Genomic DNA, 25,291 nt, shown 5'->3' on the forward strand with positions numbered 1-25,291 from the left:
ATTATGAATTATTCAGCTTATGAATTATGTGTCATTTGCTATTTTTGGCCAACATTTTCCCTTTTCCCATTATTCAGCTTTCAATATGTTTTGACATTTATTCTTCTAAATTTGTCTAAAATACCAGATAAAATTTTGGGCATATAAAATAGAGCATGTAATGTAAAAAGTGAATCTACTGAAACTAACAATTCCAATATTACTTGCGTTAACTTTGGACAATCAAGCAGTTAGAAAATATTAAAGCATATTTAAAGTACAAATGTACATGTCACTCTAAGTAAGTTTTCACTAAGCCACTTCAAAATTATAATTCAATTTTAATAAGCTGCTATAATTTCGATCTAAATGTCATTGCCCTCAGGTTACTTGATGGATGATTATATCTAAATTGTTGGCATTTTGAATACTTTTTTTTTTTTTTTCTTGCATTCAATTCTTACTGTCTTTCTTTTAATTGCCTACATCATAATTTTTGAAGGTAATACAATACCATCGTATTCTCATCATATCTAATATTTTTTTTATAAAAAATATTTTATCATTGTAGGTCTTTTTTAAGATGTTTGCTCTATAATAATCTTCACAAAATGAATATGAATTACCTAATAGTAATCATAACATGAGAATATAAAATTATCAAAATATAAAAATACTGATATGAAATTTTTTTTTTTTAGTCTACTATAATTGTTTGAATAGGTCTTGACACTTACAATATGAGGAAAGACACCATAGTATAAACCCTTGTCCTTTGACAAGTTGACGTAGAATCATTAGGTAATCTTTTCTCTTAGTCATTTTTATCATAAAGATAATAAGTAAGTTATACACATCCTTTAGCAATGAATTCATACTTACTTTCTGATGCATTTGTGGTCAAGCATTATATAACAACGATCATAAAAATATACAAAAACCCATTTCTTATTCTTAATTTTAGATATTCATATAAAAGTTTTTTTAATGATTTTTTCTCAACTTTTTTATATATTCATTAAACTTGTACATACTAGGGGATCTAACAATAGTCTAAAATAGTTGAAAGATTTTTAAATAGATGTATGAAATGAAGATTGGTGTACTACTAGGAAGATCTCTTTCATATTTAAAATTTTTTTAGATTTTGATCACCAATAATAATCCATATAATCAATGAAAGAACTACTGCATTCCATATAATCCATATTAATCTTGGCAAATTACAATCATGCTTTTATAAAACTTGATAATTTAGAAACTATTAGTTCCATCACAAGATACTGTCATTTATTACCAATCGAAACTTTACATTTCACTTTTATTTTATAACTTGTAGTTGCATGACATAGTCTTCAAGAATTTTTAAATTTCAGCCCTATCTCAAGACACCTAGATATTATTTAGATTATAAAATAATATATAAATAAATAATATAATTTTAATGTCATTCAAATACTTATACTATACGTGACTAACAAACATATCATTATATTATATGAACAATCATCATCTTTAGTGAAGAACTGGTGTTTAATAACACATCATATTCAAGGAGTATTTATTCAACATTATCATACACATTCTGACCAATAACATCTAATGCATCATAAATATTAGGATTTATGTCATCTTTAACCTCTTATTGTATTCTTTCTTTAGCTGATTCATTTTCTAATAAATATATCACCATCATCATCATCTTTATCATAATAAAAAAGATCATTCAAGTTATTTGGCAAATGATGTTCACCCAAACTTGATATCTCACATAATATCCGTATATCAATATCGTCAAGAACTAAAAATACTTCATTAGGATCTTCCCTATTATGAGATAATTAGAAATAAAAAAAATATTTTTTGGAATCAATGAATCGAATCAATATAATAGTAAAATGGATTGTAACGCATTAGCTTTTAAGAAAGTACAATATGAAAGAGACATTTTTTCAAAGATATCAATATACTTGCATGATATTTTGTATCTTCTGGATTCAAGATGAAAGGAAAAGAGATAGAATAAGATGAAAAAAAACTGTAGCAACCCACGTATGAAAGAGAAATAAAGTCGATAAAGAAGAAGGAGATGGACAAAGAAAAATTGAACAACACACACTCATACTATGACAACAGTTTATTTATCGTAGTTAAAATGTTAAACCAGTAGTAAACTATCTCAACTCGAATCAATCAGCAAAGAATCTACGGTCCAAAAGTCACTATTTTAGATGAAAAAAATAGTGACTTAGGTGTTTTAAGGGTAAATGGATAAAATAGCTCACCAAAAATATTATTTGAGTAATTTTTTTTAAAAAAAATGCTCTATGGGAAAAAGTTAAAGTTATTTTTTTTTTCAAAAAATTACGCAATTATTAATCCCCCATAATAATACTATTTTCACCCAGAACTATAATTAATAATTATTATGGGATTACAAGTAGTTGAACGACATGATTTGGTTTGCTCTTCCATTTGATGTCCTACCTTGGCACATCACATAGAGTCGGCAGGCAGGTGGGGGGGATCCGATCCATCCACAATTAATTCACATGTGATCCCAACCACCTTTTCATCTTTTATTATCTATCTTGCTGTAATGCTGTGTGCCTTTTCTTTTGTGGTCCCTCCCCGACTTGACATGGGGGCTTTCCGCATGCTAACTTCTTTTTCTGTCTACCTCTTCGAATCCATGCTCCACCACCCACCATATGTAGTAGTGGTTTGATCTCAGGAGCAAAGGTGAGAAGCCCATCTTCTTATTTCTGCTTCCTCGACTTATATGTTAGAGTTTAATATATTTTTTCTTGAGATTGATAAGTACCCAATCTTTGTCAGGTTTTTAGCCAAATTTTATGCAAACTCACTCCCTTTTAGTGACAGCCCATTAGGAAGGAAGAAAGACCTCCTCCTCCTGTCAGGTTTTTTTTTACCTTTCAACATTCTTACATGGAATTAATATGTAGCAAAGAAAGGAACAACATAAATATGCTTTCAAGGATTGAAAATGCTGTTCATGGCGGTGCTTCTTCCTAATATCAGCAAAATACACGGTCCTTAAAGCAGCCAATCAAACAGCTGCACTAATCTTACATGACAAAACAACTCGGCAATTTGGAAAATGCCTTTTGTCACAAAAATCAAAACAAAAAGAAATTGCTTTCTGGGTGGGAAGGGCGTGTCCCATCACTGCCTTTACCCATTCCCTTTCCCTTTCCCTCTCTACATTTGAAAGTAGGGAACGGAAAAACCAACACCGTATCTGCTCCGCTCTCTTCTCGCTTCTCTCCTCTCTCTCATCTCACTGCCATTACTCGAGCATGATAAATACTAAATCGAGATTTAGGAGAAGGCCATGAGGCTTTACAGACCTGTCTCTCTCTCTCTCTCTCTCTCTCTCTCTCCCTAGGCCTCAAATCCTAAGGCCAGCGGAGATGGGAAACCACTTCCGCCGCCTTGAGACGCCCGCCTGCGCCTAGGGTTTCGCTTATCGGCGTTCCGCCGCCCGAGGCGCCTCCACCAGCACCACTTCCGCAGGCGGCGAGAGCATGTCGGCAATGCAGTCGAATGTGGCTCTTCTTCGGTCTCTCTGCTGATAATGGCGCTCGATCGCTGCTTCTTGTGATGGTTTCTTCGGCTTGGAATGATGCGCATGTTCGCGATGCTTGTGCTTTGTCTTCACTTGGGTACTCTTTGTTGCGGTATTCTCCCGAACCCTTCGTTTGATCCGTCTTCTTCTTTTGTTGCGAATTTCTTTTCTTTACTTCCTTGGGGTGCTCAATAGTTCTGCACTGTGAGGCCGTACACGTTGGTGCCCAATGATCTTATCATACGTGAAATCCTATCCCTTCGCCTGTCAGAACGGTTCGATTAGCATCTACTAATATCACCGAAAATATTGTGAAAATACTTTTATGAGAAGGTTTTATTGAAATCGTTCGGAAACATCAGAAAAATTTTGAAGTGCTGTTGATTTGCGGGAATCTAATCGAGAATTCTACCAGGTTTGGGTGGTGGTTGTCGTGTTTGCTGAAATAAAAAAATAAAAAAAAGAATTTAAGTAGTTGGTTTCCCTCTGTATTGTTATTATTGAGACCTAGATCTAGAGTATTTTCTTTATTTATAATTTGCTTTTTGGAAAATAGAAGAAAACATGCCTTTGGTTTGGGTGGTGTCTTGATCAAGATTAACCTTTGTGTATAATCTGATTTTCTCCTTCATTTTTTTTGATTTTTTGAGTACATAACCGATGAGTGGAAATTCCATGTTTGTTTTACTCTTGTATTATGGACTGCAAACACTCTCTGTCATCTCCATTCTTTGGAGGAGTTCTATAATTGTGCACCCTACTTGCTTATGTTTGGACGGGGAATGATCGGTTAACTCGTCATCAAGGGGTTTCCTTTTCCTCTTACAAACTCCCCGCCCCTTGTCTAAATATTTCTTTTATAGGAACTTCTTTTATAAATTTTAGAGACCATAAAAATGACAGTTAGTTGTATAGTATTTCTTGAATAACCATTCCTTAATTTGATGACTCTCTGACCTATATCCAGGTTCAAGGCTTGGATGATATTCTCTCTAATGCACCAAGTCATTGCACTTCAATACTCATTCTTTCAAATTCTGGACATGATAACCAATTGGAAAATTGATTGCTAATTTTTGTTTAATTCTTATGATTGTTGACTCATTGTTGTTGTGCTGATTCATTGTTAACAATGAGATAAAACAAGTGGTTGATACATTTTTTATATGCACAAACTGCTCATGGGTTTTACTCTCTTATTAAAATAACTCTAAATGGGAATTAAGTTTTACATGAAATTGTCCACATCCAAAAACTGCCAAGTGGATATGCATCAGAAGATATATTTTTATATTCATAATTATGCAAGGACTATTACATATTGCCCTGAAAGTGCTAAAGTGATGTACATTTCAAAGTATACTGAACATATATATATTCTTAATTGAAGTGTTTATTCTTGGCTGAGCTGACCCGAGCTCATATCATCTATTATATATAGCAATTTATTGCATAATTTTACAAACCTGCTGCCTGAGGTGTTTCACTGGATACATACCGTTTCGTCTGGTTATCAACATGTGGACCACATTGAACTAGGAGCTTTGCTACCTTAGGTCCTTAACAAGGCTTACAGCATGATTATGAACTGGGTGGTAAGCCCAATTCTTCCCTTAATAGTTTTATTTTTTGAAACCATAATAACACAACCGTTCTCACATCTCTCTCTTTCCTCATATAGTCTCCCCACACTCATCGTCTGTCACACTGACTGCCGCCTCCTACACCCATCCACCTCCCTCCAACGATGGGGCTATTTTGGTATTCCTCCTCTTCTTCTTCTTCTTCTTCCTCCTCCTCCTCCTCCTCGTCCTCCTCCTTCTCACCTTTTCATCTTCCACTTCTTCTCCTCCCCTTTCTTCGTACTGTGATATGCTGGAATGAGTCACTAAGGATAAAGTACCCAAAACTGTAAACCTTGGTTTATTGTAGATATATATAGATTAATTTATTTTATATACGAATGCATTTTTTGAACCTCTTGTTAAACCAAGGTTCATCATGCTGAGTGTGGGTTGCTTATTATGATTGCAAATTGGATAACTACATGTTCATCATGCTGTAATCATTACTCGTGATCTTTGTTTTCTTTGTCATGACACCTTACAGCAATAAACAAATTGAGACCTGCACTAAGCCCTGCCAGATCACCTGAAGTTTTGCCCAAGGCAATCATGGGACCAGGACCTGCCCCAGCTTTTGCTCCAAAGCGTCATGGTACTTGATATATTGTAACTTCATTGGCCTCATTGATATTTTTAGTATCTAATGAATATTCCTATTTTAGTACACAGTCATGGTCCTCTTGCAAAACATCACCACAGAATGCCTCATGCTCCATCACCAACATTATCTATTCCACCAAGAGGCCAAGGTTTGTTATCTATACATCCCTCTGTATTCCTGATTGTAACCCTATGGTTTATTTATTTAGGTCAATTTTTCTCCAGCTATAGTAAAACATTCTTTTGTCTGTTTACACCACTATCTGAACATATGCTCTTTGTTATGACTTATGGAACAACCTGTATGTTCAGCAGATTGCGATGAAGTGATATGTTCTGAACCACTTACTTCGACTCCAATTGGTTCACCTTGTGGTTGTGTATCACCGATGCGAGTAGTTATTGATTTAGGGGTGGCTCCATATCTGTTATTTTCACATATTGCAGAATTTGAAGTTGAGGTTGCAACAGGCACATTCTTGAAACAGAGCCAGGTAAAAATCATGGCTGCATTTGGTCTTATCCAGAATCAAGGGAAGACACGAGTTACTATTTACTTGGTACCTCTTGGTGAGAAGTTTGATACCACAACAGCTTTGCTTATTTATGAGAGGCTTTGGCAGAAAAAGGTACCCATTGAGATGTCACTGTTTGGTGATTATGAAGTGATATATGTTCATTATCCAGGTAACACACTGTCTCTCTCTAGGATAATACTATTTATGTGTTTCGTGTAATTAGTCATCTGAAACATTGTTACAGGACTTCCTTCTTCCCCACCATCTGTATCTGATGGATCCACAGAGTTCAGGCCTAGCAACAATGGAAACCACCAATATCCCTTTACAGCAGATGTTTCAAGTGGCCGAGCTCGAAAATTGAATGTTGGAATCATTGCTGTAATTTCAGTTTCCTCGTTCACCCTTATATTGGCTTGTATTGGTATTGTTCTTTTTATCTTGAAGTGGAAAAATCTCAGGCAACCATCTCCTCCTCAGGGCTCTGCAGTTACCCAATCAGATACTGGAAGATCTGGTAAGAAAATGTTCAAACGTCTAACCACAGTGTGATCTCTTGCTTTTCGGCTATATTACATAACTTAGTTGCCTTTGCACAAATTGATATTATATCCAAACCCCCCCCTGATTAAGCTTGCAAGACATACTTATATTGCTTTTAATGGATTTACATATGGTGCCTATATGTATGCATTGTCAGTTAAGTAGATGAGTGCACATATACTTGAACTTTGGTTGCCAATTTCCATATATATAATGCAAGTATATGACTAGGATAGCCATTGCCCTTTAGAAAGATGGTTTCCACTTGTTTCTTATTTGAGAAAACTGAATAAATGATTTATTCTATTTTGTTACAGTGATAATTGTACTTCTATCTTGAAACTATGTTGTGGTAAAATGAGATTCATGGTTGTTGTCGGTCTTATGATGGTTATGAACATTGATTTGTTCAATTGTGATAACAACGGGGATAATACAAGCTTGCTTTGTTTCACTATTTTGCCTAGATAAGCCCATTGGCCCACTAACTTAGATTAAATGGGCTGTGAATCATGCGACCCAAAATGTTTTAAGCCCATTTTGTGAATAGTGACACTGAGACTATTTAATGCTATACATGTGTGGGATCAATTTAGGCATCACCTGTTCCTTTTTTATTTTTAAAGGTTTGACATCGTCTCAAGACTGAAATCATAGGCCATAATCACACTTTGGTAAGTAGCATGTCGGTTCATTGGCTTCAATGGCAGCTCCACATTTTGATGTGCCTTTATATGGACCGATGGTTGTTCTTTCCTATTTTGGTCTGCTCACATCCATGGTGTAGCAGCTGTAGCAGTGCTTGACACACTCAATGTTGTTGCCAAACCAGAATTACTGCCACTTATCATGACTTTTGGCAAGCAAAACCATCATGTCCAACCATTGCCCTTACAACACTTGCCACATACCTACAATGCTACTGGACAACAAACTCTGCTTTGAATTGATGACAACACTTGTAGATAGAATGACAAGGCAAATTTGCATTGCAACAGTAGCTTGTCGACTCTCCAAATTCATGACCAATATCTCCCTCCATCGGCATTGCCGTCATGGCACCTTCACTTCAACTCTGCTATCTCAATTCATCGGCATCTTCCTCTCATCTTGATCTTGTTGTACCTGATGACAGTAGCAAACAGACAAGACCTGCCTCTTCCACTTTCCCCTTTTGTGCTACATAATCTTTGACTTAGTATCTGATCTCCTCCAGATCCAAGAAAAAATCATCCTATCACTTATAACAAATCCCATAATCCATTATCATTAGATTATTTAAATTCAACCAGGCATGTTTTCTAATATTAGTTGACTCCTCTCATGATCAACAACTATGTGGTCACTATTCTTGAATCATTAATCACATATTAGTTATATGAGATCAAAAGTAATGGGAAAGAGAAACAATAATCTAAAAGGAATCACAATACAGAAGATGAAAGACAAATTATTCGATTAAGAAAGTCCTATGGTTGATTGTTCACTCTCCAACTCCAATGACATTGCTCATTAAAAAGGCATCATATCTCAAATGAAACTATTCCTACTATCTATGACTCTAAAGGTCCTTAAAATCATGCCACAATATCATGATACAATTTAGTTAGCCTAGAGTCCATTCCCCAAAGCTCAAGTTAATAGAAAATGACCCAAATACTCTTAACAAATCCATGCAAGCCAAATGAAGAATTAATGGGCTTGACATGTGGACCCAACTGCAAGACAAAGATACATGCAAAAGGGCTACAAGAGACCCATGTATGGGTGATTATACCTTGGGTGAAATATTTAAGCAGGTATTTAAGAGGTTTTTTTGAACTCATGACCTGATTTTGCATTATCACAACCTGACCCTAATAGACTGTCAGTACAATATCTCAGATATTTTGGGCCTTGAGTGAAGTGGCCTGAAGTGCTCAAACTAGAAGGCTGCATGGCAGATTGACTGGTTCCATTCAGTTTCTTTTTGATTGCAGTGTTGTAGGTCAAAGTATCTTGTGGTCTTTTAACTCGTGTTAACTATGGTAAAGCCAGTTGGTCTTTTGGCTAATCCTTGACCAATTCTTTAATTATGTCTGTTTACTGTTTACAATGCTCACCAAACTTTTCAATGGGATGAAAACTTGATATCAATAATATTGAAGGGAAATTCAAGAATTGAACAAAATAATAAAGAACTATGAATGTACATTAAGAACACAAAAGCAATGTCTATCTTAGCAAATGAAAAGGAAGAGATGCAGAAAACATGTAGCAATATAATTGTGATGCAGAAAGACAGCAACAAAATCCAAACTATTATTGTTTAGTTTATTGGTCAAGATTCTTGATATGGATTCAGATTTTAAAATATTGTATATAAAGTATGTGATTGCCAAAATATGTGTGAGATTGCTTTTGTATTTTTCCTCTTATTTAGTTTTCTGGCTTTCCTTATTTAATCTTGTTGGTGGTCCTTCTCTTCCTAGAACAGAACATGATGAAACAATAAATACGAGGATAGATTATAGAAGGCTATGCAAGAGGTTGGAGGAATCTCATACTTGTTTGGTGAATGTCATTGTGGTTTTAACCATGATTCACCTTATTGGTTCGTACCAGTGTACCAATCGGCCATCGGTATGGCATGTACTGATCTATATTGATGTACCGACAAATGGTACGGCGAGGTATATCAATAAATCAGTATGTACCACCCATATCGATTCTCTATCGGACTGTTATGTACCACCCATACTAGGTAATATGCTATGGTATGGCGATCCTTGGTTTTATTGCTTCTCTTCCTTTGTAGAAAAAGAAGAAAAAATTAACAAAAACCAAAAGGAAAGAAAGAGGAGAGAGGAAAAAGTGGAATCTCACCGTGGTTTTAGGTTTTTACATAATTTTATACTAATGCCCTATTGAAGAGATGACATGGATAGAGATCACTCGAGGAAGCAAAACATGGAGAAACAGGAAGTGACACGCTATTAGAAGGCCACAAAGATCTCTAATCAGCAAAGTTGGCATGTTGTTTGTGTTCATTGGCTGGGAAATGAAGATGAAAGGTCGATAAATTAGAGACAAATTGTCATTCCCTATGAAATAACATGTCTGATCAATTGAGGGATATAAGTTCTTAAATCCTATATCAAAAGAATTGCTAGAATGTTTCCTGATTTTAATCACAATTTAGTTAATCTCATTGATCTATGATGAAAACCACAATTAGCTGCTTATCATGAGCTGTGAGATGGGTTTTCAACTTACCTCAACATATATTAAACAAATTGATTTGGTGGGATCATTCCCATATTGGACAGAAGAACAGGCCCTTTAGTGCCAATGAATTAGTTCACATAAAACCACAACATGCTAAGTTGTTAGAAAGTGTAAGAAATATAATGGCAATACAAAATTTAAACAAGCAAGATATGATGTCAGATAAATTTGGACTTCTGTCATGTGGGAAAAATTTGAAACTCAACCATCAAGCAGCTAAAAATTAATATGAAAATTTTAAAGAAAAGAACTTATACAATAACTTTTGGATGGGGATTGCACTTTTTTTCTCTTTGGCAACTTTGCTTTACTTGTCTTTGCTGCATTATGTCTTCTTCCACCTATTGTTGCTGATATTAACTGACTTCTTTGTCTCTTCTGCATCTGGAGTTATATGTTCATTTTTATTTAAGTAGTCAAAACTAAATCAATTATGCAAGGTCCTTGATTTGATGCAGGCATCAAGTCCACTATATCAAATAGCGTGGCTAGCTCACCATCTGCTTCCTTTATTTCGGTTATGGCTGCTTGTCCACCATCATTGAGGACATTTTCAATGGCAGAGCTTGAGAAAGCTACAGATAAGTTCTGTTCAGAAAAGGTATTGGGTGAAGGTGGTTTTGGACGAGTTTACCATGGGATAATGAATGATGGAAACGAAGTTGCAGTTAAATTGCTGAATAAAGGGAATCAAAATGGAGAGCATGAGTTCATTTCAGAAGTAGAGATGGTTAGTCGACTGCATCACCGAAATCTTGTCAAATTGATTGGTATTTGCATTGAAGGAAATAAAAGATGTCTGGTTTATGAGCTTGTTCGGAATGGAAGTGTTGAGTCCCATCTGCATGGTATGTATCTATACAATTTCTTGTGGAATTGAATATCCAAACTTGTGTTTGTTTTTGGTCTTATCTTTTTTAGATGCCAAACAACTCATGCGTCCTTCCGTGAGACTCAGTACCAACTTTGTTGATATTACATTATACAGATGCTGAAGTATACTGAAAATAACAGCATGTAGATATGACATTTTCCTCTGAAAAGGAAGTCTAATATGACATAATACTTCCATAGAACATGGAGAATACATAATCTTATAAATAGTAACCGATAACAAGGGGCATCCATGACTCAATTGATAACTGAATAATTATTTTGTATGGTTACAATCATATCCATATGGTGGCACAAAAAAGACACTGTCTGCAAGTAAGATTATCTATATTCAAGAAAACTTTGCAAAGTATTCGAAAATACCCTTGATGTGTTCTGTCTCAAAGCTATACATAACTATATATGTTACCATATTTCATGACTCCTACCAAGAAATATCAAATATATGTAACAACTGTTGAAATATTTGCAAAAAGAATTGTACCTTCTTTGTTCTACACCAATATGCTTCTTTGCTGAATCATTATAATTTCTATTGAAGATATATTTAATGGCTGAACCTGAAATTCCTGCAGCTTCATCTCTTGGTCTTGTAAATTGAAACCATCTTTTTCATATGGTCAGTGTATTAGTTAAATGCCCTGAAGTTATTGTCGAAATATTTTTAGAAGTTATTCTATTAATTTCTTTGTTATTGTTCTAAAATATTTTTAGAACTTAAACTCTCAAAATTTTAAGTTCTTTACTGAATATGACTAAGGATTTATTGGCTTAATGCTTTCGAAAGATTTGATATCATTCAGTGCACTGTATAAATTCCATGCAGTGTCTTTAGTTTTCTGGACCAATTTCTGATATCTTGCAACTATCTAATTATCTAGTAATTCAAAGCAGTGGACTAGGGCTGTTTGACTATTGTTACAGGTGCTGACAAGAAGAAAGGACCTCTGGACTGGGATGCACGGATGAGGATTGCTCTTGGTGCTGCTAGAGGCCTAGCATATCTACATGAAGATTCCAATCCTCATGTTATACATCGTGATTTTAAGGCTAGTAATATACTACTGGAGGAAGATTTCACAGCAAAGGTGACAGATTTTGGCTTGGCAAGAGAAGCATCTGAAGGAAGCCAACATATTTCGACTCAGGTCATGGGGACGTTCGGGTAAGATTTACTTTCAACTCCATAACTAGCAGCCAAATTTATTAAATAACAATAGATGTCCTTGAAATTTTGTGCATACTTAGGTAGTGTTTCATTCAATGATTTATTGCTATTTTTTAGTCTTATTCATTCTCATTTGTCTAGTAAGTGAAACCCAATTAGAGTGCTAGGTTGGTAGTCCGCTTATGATATCATAGAACTAATACCAAGTGTTTTCTATTTAATAATTGATTCTGAAATTTGAGTTTTGTAGCTCCTAATACTCTTGGCTTGTCTGTTTGGACAGTTTTGACAGTTCCCATTTGGGTCCGTAATTACATTGAAGACACATATTAAAACATAATATTAGGAGTACACAATGGAGAGGACAAATTACACACTAATTTCACGAACATTAGTGCACAATTAGACTATATCATGTTTGAATTTGGATGGATTTAATTAAAAGTCTTATGAAGTGTAGAAATCATCAAGAACCAAAAACAATTCCCTAATGAGTTATTCTTGTGACATATCCAGCATCTTGATTATTCCAACTTAGCTTACAAGACCATATTTTGAAGTATTCATTTTAATTTTTTAAATTTATTATTTAAATGTTACAGACATGCGAGACAAGGTGGGGCCTGAGCATCTCAAATTAACTCAGGTAACCCATTAGCCTCGGGCGACACCTATATGTGTGAGTCTAATCTCGGACCAAATCCAATTTGATTTGAAACCTAACCGAGCCAAATGATTTGGCTTAGTCAACTAAGAGTCTATAACTTGATCCTATGATTTGAACTTGAATGAGTTCCCAAACCCGATCCTATGATTTGAACTTAAATAAGCAAATTGATTAGCTCAATCAACTAAGAGCCAATTGATTATGGCAACTAGTGGTTTAAAAAGTGCTAGACGCTAAGGTCCCAAAATTGCCTAGGTGCCAAGCCCTCGTTTAGGCGCTCGCTCGAGCGAAATGAGGCGCTTTGAAATATTAAAATATATAATCTAATTGATAAATATGATTATATAAATAAAAATATGATATTAAATTAAAAAGATCTAAAGTACCAAGTCATATTATTCATCTTCTAATAACAAAAATGTCAAAAGACTCAAAATAATAAAGTTTTGCATCAAATTCATTCATCATCGTAATCAACTTCATTATTATCAAACATATCATCATCATTTTCTTCCTTTTGTCCTTTATCAAAATATGTTTCCTCCTCTTCAATAATGGCAGGAGATGAGTTTAAGCCTTTTGCATTCATTTTTTCTTTTGTTATCTATCTTGTATATGTCTGTAATTCTCCGACACCTGAGGCTGTTGCCACATCTCCCAATGTCAAGCTGTTATCTTCAAATACAAGCTCATCTTCGGTATCTTGTATGTTTGCACCTATTTCTCCCACCAACCACTTATCTTTAATGCTTGATTATACTTTATATAAACAAGATCATATAATCGTTGATGCTTTAATCGATTTTTTTTTTTATGTGAATCTATCATGTCATATAATTTAAAAAATATATTAATAAATATATTAAAAAATATATTAATTGAAATAAGAATATTCTGCGATCCTTACATGCTCAAGGGCACTTCAGTTTTGCTCACAACCCGTAGCATTATATGTCAAACTAAGAATTTTGATAGTCAATAGCTGTAAGTTCGGAGTGGAATTTTCAAATAGACTCCACCATTTAATTGTAAGATTTATTTTATTATTAAAAATAACATAGTAACATTCTATAGATGAAATTAATTATATCAATTTATTAATACCTCGGGATATAGTTGTCATAAATCGAACTACTATTGAAATTTTAAAAAGATCTTCAATATTCTTATATGAAAATAATTCACTTATGATCTTATCTTGCATCTCAAGGTTTGAAACCAATTTTGCAATGTACTGATATAACTCATTTATAACTTTTGCATCAAACCTAATGGAAGTATTCTTATAAAAAAAATCTAGGTTCAAATAATGTCTTGCTGTATGTAATGGACAATGAAGTTGATAATTCCATCTTTCGTCAATGATTGTAAATATTTTCATATACTTTTCTTCATTTCCATTAAAAGATTTTTGAATCGTCTCCTTTACTCTATCTATAGCATCATAAATATATCCCATTGCAAGCTTATTTTTATTATCCGCTAACCAAAGGACTCGAACAAGAGAGCCCATTATCTTTAATGCATAAACTATAAGATTCCAAAAGGATGACAATAAAATAATATTGTTGGCCCTTTTGCCTTTAGCTTTTTTTTACTCATTTGCTTGTTACCCATTTCTCAAAGGTAAATATGTTTATTAGGTTATGCTTTTGATGATGCACACTCTGTATTGTCAAGAAGGAAGTAGCAAATCGGGTGATACTATATTTCACGAATTTTTTGTTGTTTGTGAATTCTCTTATTATATTTAAAGCCCTAGTATGATTGTAGAGAAATCCAACAACAAAGATTGCCCTTTCTAAAGTTTTCTTGATTTCAGAAATATTTTTAATATCTTTCAGCATTAAATCAATGCAATATGCTGTACATAGAGTTCAATATAAGTGTTATTTTTTTGCTTTTTGTAATTTACTTAAGATAAAAGATAAAAAAATTCATAAGACCTAGGAATCTTCTTCTATTCAAATTAGAGTTAAAATAATTAAAAAATTAAAAGATAAATATTAGGAGCTAACATATAGTTGTTTTCATTATTGGCTATAACTTGAACAATATTTTATTCACCAATTTCTTTCACAAACTTATCAAGCAAATCATATATCTTTTCTCTAGATTTCACAAAAGATAATGCATCTATTAACTTCACAAACATGGTTTTTAAAGAACAGTTAATTATAAAATTAATTATACTCTTATATCTCTTGTCGGTCCAAGCATTCGACATAATAGAGTAACCGTGCTTTACCTATGATTATTTATGACCCTTTAATAAGTCATTTATATAATCCAACTCTATTTTTGGTAATAAAACTCGTATCTATAATAACTTGATAGTTTTAATCCCTCACAATGTTTTTCAATAACTTCAATCATCTCTTTAAAACTATTTAAACGAGTTGTACCAAGGGGAAGGTTAGCTTGATAAAAGAAGTGAACAATATGCTAAATTGTTCTTCTCCTTAATTTCTTATCATGAGCATCACTTATATTTGTTTGTCTTAATTTTCTTCCTGCATGCCCTTGTTGTTTCTATGATTCTTGGTACATAGATAAGTCCATGCATCCCTTTTTACCCTTCTTAATAACCATGACTTCTTTTTATTTTCTGTCTCGTACTCTTTTCTCATTTGAATTGATATTTTTAGAATAATCTTTTTCTTCGTCTCTATTATGTTTAACACTATCCTCTGTTCTCGTAGCGGATTGTAACCAATGATTATGTCCTCGCTAGCCATTATGCCAACTATGACCCTTAATCCAGGGGTTTAAAGAGGCGCTCGCCTCGACGCTTGGGTGAGGCGAGGCTAGGCCCGAGCACCTTAGGCCTTGACCAGGCGTTGGGCACCTCGGGCGAGCACTTGGTTCAAGCAATGCAACCAAACTAAACATAAGTCTGGTTCAATTGAATAATAGCTAGTTGGTTTGATTAAAACAATTAAGCTCGGGTGAGCACCCGATTCAAATGAAGTAATCGAACCAGACTTTTAAGTTTGGTTCGGTTGAACAATAGCTAATTGGTTTGAACTAACTAAGCTACATACTATTTCTATACCTAGCCTGCCCTCTCCATATGACCTTGAGCAATATACCCTACCATAGTTGTTGCCTTTATTATCGATGCTTTGCTTCCTTTGTCGTTGCCTCCGTTGATGCATAGGATCGATGCTTCCTTTATCGCTAACGGATGGGTCCTACGACCTAGCATTCATGCGCGGTTCTCTTTGTCGCTATTGCTTTCGTGTGTAGCTCCTTCTATTGTTGAGGGAGAGGACTATTGGGAAACTTGGGGTAGTATCACATGCACAGCAGAAGAACAAAAACCAAAAATCTCAGATTTCTCGTAGAAAATAGTTTCTCATTGTCGTCCGAAGATTGGTACGTAAAAACTCACAAAACCGAAAAACTGTGCGTATATAAAAAATATGTTATATAGGGAGATTGTATATCCCTATAAACCTGCAGATCTATGAGAGATGATGAAGGAGGTCAATTGTCCTCCTCTCTAGCGGTGATTCATATGATAGATGTGATGAAGACGCTCTTCAAATCGCTATATAATCCCCCTCGTCACGCTCACCACGTGATCAAGAAAGGGCCGACTCTTCTTGCTGTCCACATACCCAAAGCTGGGGCTGTTGGCTGAGGAGGAGAGAGAGAGAGGAAAATAGGAGGTGGCAGCCAATAAGGGTCTAGCTTGTGGCCCCTTTGGTTCCCTCATATTTATAAAGATCTTTATCAATTTAACCATAATGGATCATATCTTATTGGGTATTGTATTTCCATCTAACTACCAAAGACTCCTGGATTAGTAGATTTATATCCAATTAACTTTCATTGGCTTTTTATTGGATCATATCCACAAGATCCAATAATTCAAGGGTTTATTGGATATCCAATAAGATAGGGGTTCTAACGGATATTTTATATCTGAATCATTACTCGTCGCAACACTTATCATATGTGTGACCCTCTAGGCCTAATATCGAGTTGATTGTGAATTATACCTATCAAAACTTCTTGACTCAGTGAATTATTATCTTTATAATAATTCATTCGACTCATCGACTACGAACGTACTAGGCCATTATGCCGCAGTCCCCAGACAATATAGGGGAATCCAATCCACTGGACCTATATGTCCTCAGTTATTGTGTATCTAGTCCCTCATTCATTTAATATCCCAGAGATCATATATCGGGCATGGTGCTATCAGGCCAATACGAAATTTGTCTCGCTCTAATCAGATTTTTCCGAAGAATTATTTTTCTCTTAATTTGAATGACCCTAGCCAGGGATTTACCTGAGCAAGAACACATAAGATATTCTTTTCATGACATTGAGAGCGGATGATTCTTTATCGACATTCAATTGCCCTCGTAAGGTTGGCTGTCACTTCCGATGACCGACTGTACTAGACCTGAAACTTTCTGACCTATAAGTCTGGTATCAAGGAGTAAAGTACTCATTATAGGATATCCTTGGTGTCTCATGTCTAAGGATCAGATACACAACTGGGATGACGGAATCGTTGTCTGACAATGAGGTATCATCAACCATCCAGCATTCCCCGTGAGTGGATCAATCAATAAACTCATTCTCTAATGAGTACCTGCACTGTATCCTTAGTGTCCTTACACAAGCACCTATAAGACCAGCCGCTTCCGTCATATGGACGGGTATATGATATATCAGCCTGTTCGGTTATTTCGATCTCTCTCGAGTAACTTATGACCAAGATTATTTAGGGTTTGTGTTTAAAGATGAATCAGTCTCATTATCGTGATCTCATCACGATCTGATTCCCATTGCACAGACCCATGAATATCACGATATATGCAATAGACAACATAAAGTAAGAAAAATACCAATAAATAATAATAAGCAAAAAGAGTATGTATCGTATCATATGTACCATCACTTACGTGATTGGCTTGCAGGGCACCTATGACTAGTAAGGACTATAGCTTCCTTTGTCATTGACAGATACCTTTGAAGCTTCCTCCTGACATCGTTGTCTGTAGCTTTCGCCACCGTAGATAACTCTTTTTTCCCCCTTTAACTACCGTTAACATTATATAATCTACTGTTAATAGTAGATTGTTAACTACTGTTATTATATAACAGTCCCTATTTAGATTTTAACACTGTTAATCTCTATTTATTTAGAATTATTATTAGAGTTTTAGGATTAATGACAAGTGTAAAAAACAATTCAGAGTATTCATTAAAAAATTTAAGAAAGGATCCTACTTGGAAATACAATTACCTAAAGGATATTAAAGATCCTAGTGCAGTTACTTGTATAAGCCAGTACAACACCCAGGAGTTACTCGGGTGGCACATGGCTCGATGGGCCTTTGGGTAGGGCCTAGGGTTGGTTCGTTATCTTATTTAACATCAATATTATGTGGGCACTTGTGGGGACTTTTGGTTATGACGAATCTTGGACCCTTTGTCGCATGATCGTTTAGAGCTTGCTAAGTTTATATTTGTAATTTGCATTGCCTATCAAATATTTGTTGAAATAGCTGCTTGTAGATCTCGAGTTAAATACTTCCTCTAACCCATTTTCTGTTTTGCGTGTCCTTAAGAGACAATAAGAGGTTTTGGGGAAGTTGACTCTTTGCGGAAGAACACACAAGGGTGCTTCACGATTTAGATAAAACTAAGTTCGTGACATTGGTACTTTAGGTATTTTTAATTTAATATCATATTTTTATTTATATAATCAATATTTATCAATTATATTTTATATATTTTTTTATATTTTAATAGTTTAGAATCTCTCGCATTGCTTGGGCGAGCATCTAGCGCCTCGGGTATTTTGGAACCTTGGCGCCTAACACTTTTTAAATCACTGCCTTAATCAACTATGGCCAACAATAACCATCCCAGACTATGTCGACATCTAACTAAGAGTCCAACATTGTAACCTTCTCCTCCCTTGTCGCACAATCCCTAGCTCTCTATTGCCATGTCAAACTTAAAAGCACCCCCAACCTGCGGTTGCCTTCTTTCTGTCATTGTCCCTCATTCATGTGTCCAAGTAATCCCATGCAGTACCTTCCCCCTTCCCTCTAGTCCAAGCCACCAGATGCTGTACCTTCCCCCTTCTCCGTGTGTGATAACCAGTTGAGGGACATCACCGTAGAGAGTGTCAGAATGTATATGCCATGGAGACAACATTAGATTGTGTCACCTTTGGACTCACTTAGAATCCATTGCACCTCTCCTTTCCATCACTACACCTCGTCTCAGTTGCCTCTACACTATGTCAGTATAGCCTCACGCTTAATTTTTTATCTCATTGTTAACTCTTGTTAATAATAGTTCGTGATGTTAATTGTTGTTAATAATGGTTAACTCTTGTTAATAGTGGCTAATGATTGAGTTCTTTAATGCTTTATTTATGGTTAATCTTATGTAATTTAATGTTTTAGTGATAATCCTTTATGTATTTTTTATTTAATTACTGTTTTTATTCTTAATTATATTTAGTGCCTCGATCGTTTTGGAATCTTCATGTCTCCCAGCACCTTAGTGCCTCTGACAATTCTCGGACAAAACATATCTACTATTTTATTTTCAGTTGATGCAAGATGATTAAGGCACAAATAATTGTAAATGAACGTTACATAATTGTTGATATAGATTTACAAAAGGAGGCTATTTATTTCTTGCTTACATCTGTAGTTGCACTGTGGAAAGAATACGGAAGAAAGAAGCCATTCAGTGTCCTTCCATGTTGTATTAGTTACCAAACCTAGCTTCACTTTGAATAATCTGTAACTTTAAACAATATCTGCAATTTGTTTTTTAGCACAAATGCCCAATAGAAAAAAAGGAGGGTTCAAAGGAAACATTTTAACAGTATGTAGAATCAATATTAACAAATACAAGAGTTTATGTCGTGTAGGAATAGAATATCAAGGATGAAGGTTAAAAAATTAATAAGGATATCTTTCTTATAGAAGAGAACTCACAACAAATGATTTATATCTACTATATGTTAATCATATATTTGTCACGCCCCTCAAAAAAAATATCGATAATATTTAAAATTTTCATCACAAACTAATCCAGGATCCAAACTAACATTTGAGGACACTGAAAAACATTCTATCAAATTCACATCTATAAAACCTGTGTAGTTTATAATCATATATTACATCACTCGATAATTTACATTTATGGCAACCCAAGCCAACTTAACAAATATGAACAACATTTATAAATCCACAAGCTAAGTAATTTATACAATCATAACTCCAACCATTTACCACAAGTTCATATCATCGTAAATTAGACTTAACATTCCGAAATCCCAAATAAGAGAGATCTTCTAACACTTTTACAAGGTATATCCATTTCGGTTCATCGACAACATTTCATTACATACAAAATATACTTATACAATAATAACATAATAACCAACAAGACTTGCCCATAATTCTGAATTGCTCTCCACTGCCTTAGCCCAATTCAAACATCTCAAAGAGTGACAAGCTGACCTGAAAGATTTTATATAACAACGGAGTGAGCTAAAACAGCTCAGCAAGTGACAAATCATATTCAGAACAAAAGGAATGAGTTCAAACAAGTAAGATATCATAATGCAAGGCAGAATACAAGAATTTTCAAGATACCATATCCTTAGATACAAAATCATATGTGTCATGTCATTCAAAACCTATTTGATTCATAACAGATGGAGCATAGAGTAATTGGAGCATATCAATAGCGTATGAAATGTTCCGGAGCATATCAACTACATATAGAACATTTCGAAGCATAACAATAGCAAATGAAACATTTCGGAGCATATCAAAAGCATATGAAATGTTTCAGAGCATATCAATGATAAATGAAACATTTCGGAACATATCAATGGCGTATGGACCATTTCAGAGCATTTCAAAGAACGAATATGAAACAGAAGATCAAACGTCGAATGACGTTGCATTCATTTCATTCTTATCCAAAGCATGTATAGAAACATATAACCAAAGCTCTGGATACCATATCAAACATGTGAAGTGGGACCATAACATAATATGGTACATCCATTTCTGAATTACCACCAAACATAAGTCTCCCACGTCTGGGAGGTCTCCCACGTTTGGGAGCTTCATCCACCCACGTCTGAGTGAAGTCATAAGGGCCGGCAGAGCATCACAGGCTCTATGCATAACTCCTTTCACCATTTCTGGCAAAGGTTCACAACATCCCACAAATACCAGAGTACAAAAGGATAGTATGAACAATAAATAGCACATATCGGAAGCACACGCGGAACAACAAAACGTACATGTGCTTTTACGAGTCAATTCGAAGTAAGCAATAATCTTTTACAATTATATTCAGATTTGAAAGGAAATGAAAGCAAAAGCATTCAAGGATTCCGAGCAATCATATATAACTCGATTCAAATAAGAAGGTTAGATGAATTCAATGTCCAAAGGAATGAAATTGGAATAGGCACATATCGAAAGCAAATGCGGAACAATGGGATATACATGTGCCTATATGAGTCAATACGATATAGCATAAACATTACACAATAGTTTTCAAGAATGCAAATAATTTTAAGGACAAGAGCATACAAGAATTCAAAGCAGTAATATAAAGCTTACTTGAATAAGAAAGCTAAAGGATATCAATTTCCAAAGGAATGAAACCAGAATATACGAAATCGACCAAAGCTCGATTTCTGGCAGAATTCAAGAGACACATTGAACAAATGATTCAAACTATCAATCGTGCTCCAATTTACACAAGAAAGCTATTGTGGAAAGATATTTCAATCTATTTTCAAATAAAACAAGTCTCGTATGAATCAAAGTTTCCAACAAAGAGTTATAATAGATTTAGTAACCCAAGATTAAAGAACAAATCTCAATTTTACAGAATTCACAGGGTCGGTTTCAACAGAAAACCGGGTAGGCATTTGGACTCTAAATCTTTCAATCCAGGTATCAAAGAAAGATCTACGAGTCTAGTTTCCAATGAAATAAGCTTTGAACAAATCGGAGTTTCCAACATCGACTTATAGGCAGCTCGGTATCAAAAGGTCAGAAATTACGATCCCTGTTTTGCAGAATCTGTAGGCTCATTTGAAACAGAAGTTTGGGCAGACAAACTTACTCCGAATTCTTAAAATAAGCTATCAAAAGAAAGGTTTATGAGTCTATATTCTGATCAAATAATTTTTGTTCAAATCAGAGGTCAATATATGAAGTTATAACCATAACCAGGTAGAAGGGTCAGAATCTCAGAAGTTGCACAGATTCAAATCGTTATGTCTAAACAGGAGATATATCAAATGCAAGGCTAGAACAATTCAAAGTTCCTCATATTCAAAGCAAATGTAGAGATGAAATTGCAGTAAGGAAAGGTCAGGACACTTGCAATAGGAAAGATTAGAAAGCTTGCAATAGGAAGGATCGGAACACTTGCAATAGGAAGGATCGGAACACTTGCCTTTCAAAGATTTTGATCTGAAGATCCAAAGAAGGTGTTAGCCCAAATCCTTCTACTTTTCCTCCGTGTCCTCTCCCTGTTCCGTGTTTTACATATGTCTTCTCTTTTTCCTCCACAACTATAGCTCATGCAGAACATAGAGGCATAATCACCTGCTCTCTCTTACTCTCATTCCTTCGTTTTCTTTTTCAAACGCAGCTATCGTAGCCATTGCCGATGCCACTACCACAGTCGTAGCCACGACCGCAGCTGCTGTCACAACCGCAGCCCCTTCCACTGCACTACTTCCTTCCTCCCTTCTCTCGTTCCTACTTTTTTCTTTCCCAAACACAGCTGTCGCAGACGCAGCCGCCACCACCGCAGCCGCAACCTCTTCTTCCTCCCCTGCTCTGTTTTCTCTCCTTCTCTTCCAGCTGCAGCTGCCACTGCCGCAGCTGCCTCCCCTTCTCCTCTTCCTCTCTTCTTCCCTTTTCCTTTCTCTTCTTCTTCCTTTCCTTCTCTTCTTTCCCAGCTGCACTGCTGCAGTCGCAGCCTCAGCCACGGCCGCAGCCTCTTCTTCCTCCCCTGCTCATCTTCCTCTCCTTCTTCTCTTCTAACAGCAGCTGCCATCGCCGCAGCCGCAGCCCCTTCTTCCCCTTCTCTTCTTCCTCTCCTTCCCTTCTTCCTTCCTTTTCCTCTTTCCCTGCCACAGCTACAGCTGCCACAGCCGCAGCTACTTCTTTCCCTTCTCCTCTTCCTTCTCCTTCCTTTCTTCTTCTTCTCTTCTTCTCCTTCCTCCCCTTCTTCTCCCCGACGAACAACACCTCCTCTCCTCTGTTTCCTCCTGTAGGAAACAGAGGTGCCGCCTCTTCACCCGCTTCTACTTCTTCTCTTCCTCTTCTTCTTCTTCTCCTTCTCCTTCTTCTTCTCCTCTTCTTCCCTTCTCCTACCCGACACCCCACACCTTCTCACTGCAGCCCATGCCGCAGCTATCCTTCTTTTTTTCTTCTTTTTCCTCTTCTTCTTCTCCTCCTCCCCAACGCCCCACACTTCCTCTCCTCTGTTTCCGCCTGCAGGAAACAGAGGTGCTGCAGTCCTAGCTGCTGCCACCTCTCGCTCCTCTCCCACTTCCCTCTCTTTTTCTTCTTCTTCTATTCTTCTCTTCTCCCTCTTCTTCCTCCTCTCTTCTTTTCCCTCTTCTTCTTCTTTTCTTCTTCTCCTCTTCTTCCTTTCTCCTCCCCAACACCCCACATCTCCTCGCTGCAGCCCTTGCCATAGCCACCTCCTCTTTTCTTCTTCTGCTTCTCTTCTTCTGCATCTCTTCTTCTCCTCTTCTTCCCTTCTCCTCCCCGACGCCCCACACATGAACTCCTATGTTTCCTCGTACACGAAACAGAGGTGCTGCAGCCCTAGCTGCTGCAGCTATCTCTCTTTCCTCTCCCTCTTCCCTCTCTTCTTCTTATTCTTTTCTTCTCATCTCCCTCTTCTTCCTCTTCTTCCTCTCTTTTTTTCCCTCTTCTTCTTCTTTTCTTCTCTTCTCCCTCTACTTCTCTTCTTCTTCTGCCCACGCCCCACCGCTACTCTCTCTGTTTCTCGAGAAATAGAGAGCGTGGGAGGCGGTGGGATAAAATTGAAATTTTTGATTTTTTTTTTTAACTTAACAGTTTAGTCCTTGAAATTTCTATATTTATATATAGGTCATCCGATTTATAAATAAATCTTTATTAATAATTTTTAAAAGTGAGGGATATTACAATATTAATGTAATAAATGAATCATAACTGTTGATCATATCTACTAGGTGTTGATCATATATCGATGTAAACAAAAATTGTCATATAACTCAAGCATAATGCCTATTGATTTACTTTAATTACACATTGCATGTCATTAAATGTTACATGTCGTAAACTAAAACCAATTTAATGTAGAATACATTACATTCAACATATATCTTATAAGTAACAATTCTATATTGCATGTCATGTGTCTTTTTTTTTCTTTCATCTTCTTTTTATATCACATATCATATTATATATATATATATATATATATATATATATATATTTATATAACAAAATATGATAATTATGCAACTCATATATATTAAATTTGTGAGAATTAGTCCCACGTTATGGACAACATTCTTAATTGGCTTAAACACCATCTCTCATTGTCACGGACAAAGTTGTAAACGGGGTGTTTGATGTAATGCTCATGTATGTTCATACCTTTTGGTTTTGTTCATGCTTTCTGCAACATGTAAATGGCTGGCTGTAGGCTTGGCAAATTCCATTTTGGTTGACTTTGATGATCGTTTTAGGGTTGTAAACGAAGGTTGTGTCATGTGGGCATTTGTGGGGATTTCAGTTTGTAGTGGACCATCTTGGACTCTTTGTTGTGCGATCGTTTAGAGCTTATGAAGTATATCTATGTTGCATTGGCTATAAAGTGTTTGCTAAAATGGTTGCTTATGGATCTCGAGTGAAATGCTTTCTCTAGCTCGTTTTCTCTTTTGTAGGTTCTAAGGGACCATAGGAGGTTTTGGGGAGATTGACCTTTGCAGATTGTCACGGACAAACTTCTAAACAGGATGTTTGATGTAATGCTTATGTATGTCCGTGTCTTTTGGTATGTTCATGCTTTGCACAACATGTAGATGGATGACCGAAGGCTTAATAGTCCCATTTTAGTTGGGTTAGTGGCCACTTTAGGCTTGTAAATAAAGGTTATGTAATGTGGACACTTGTGAGATTTTCAATCTATAGTGGACCATTTTGACCCTTTATTATGCAACTGTTCAGAGCTTGTCAAGTCTGTTTGTAATTTGCATTGTCTATAAAGTGTTTTCTAGAATGTTTGTTTGTGGATCTGTTAGGACTCTAGCTAGGAGAGTCCTAATTGAGAGGGACATTCATGTAAAACCTACCTAAGCCGACCCCTATTAAAGAGGTAAAGAGGCCGGCTAGGGTTAGGAGG

General features: G+C 35.7%; 1 protein-coding gene across 4 annotated transcripts in view; it reads left to right on the top strand.

Moving 5' to 3' along the window:
- The first annotated feature begins 3,202 nt into the window (after positions 1-3,202).
- The window catches only part of LOC103985279 (receptor-like serine/threonine-protein kinase ALE2), a 42,709-nt gene continuing 20,620 nt past the window's right edge, over positions 3,203-25,291 (top strand). The window contains exons 1-7 of one of the 4 annotated variants that reach the window (XM_009402932.3): positions 3,203-3,680; positions 5,678-5,785; positions 5,856-5,942; positions 6,106-6,480; positions 6,556-6,828; positions 10,580-10,969; positions 11,940-12,180. In XM_009402932.3, coding sequence (XP_009401207.2) covers positions 3,623-3,680; positions 5,678-5,785; positions 5,856-5,942; positions 6,106-6,480; positions 6,556-6,828; positions 10,580-10,969; positions 11,940-12,180 — 1,532 coding nt within the window. In that variant the 5' untranslated portion in view covers positions 3,203-3,622. Of the gene's footprint in view, positions 3,681-5,677; positions 5,786-5,855; positions 5,943-6,105; positions 6,481-6,555; positions 6,829-10,579; positions 10,970-11,939; positions 12,181-25,291 lie in introns of those variants that run through there. The other 3 variants (XM_009402933.3, XM_065108997.1, XM_065108999.1) reach the window with 3 other exon arrangements.

This window comes from Musa acuminata, chromosome BXJ2-5 (genome assembly GCF_036884655.1).
Source record: "Musa acuminata AAA Group cultivar baxijiao chromosome BXJ2-5, Cavendish_Baxijiao_AAA, whole genome shotgun sequence".
Lineage (NCBI taxonomy): Eukaryota > Viridiplantae > Streptophyta > Magnoliopsida > Zingiberales > Musaceae > Musa > Musa acuminata.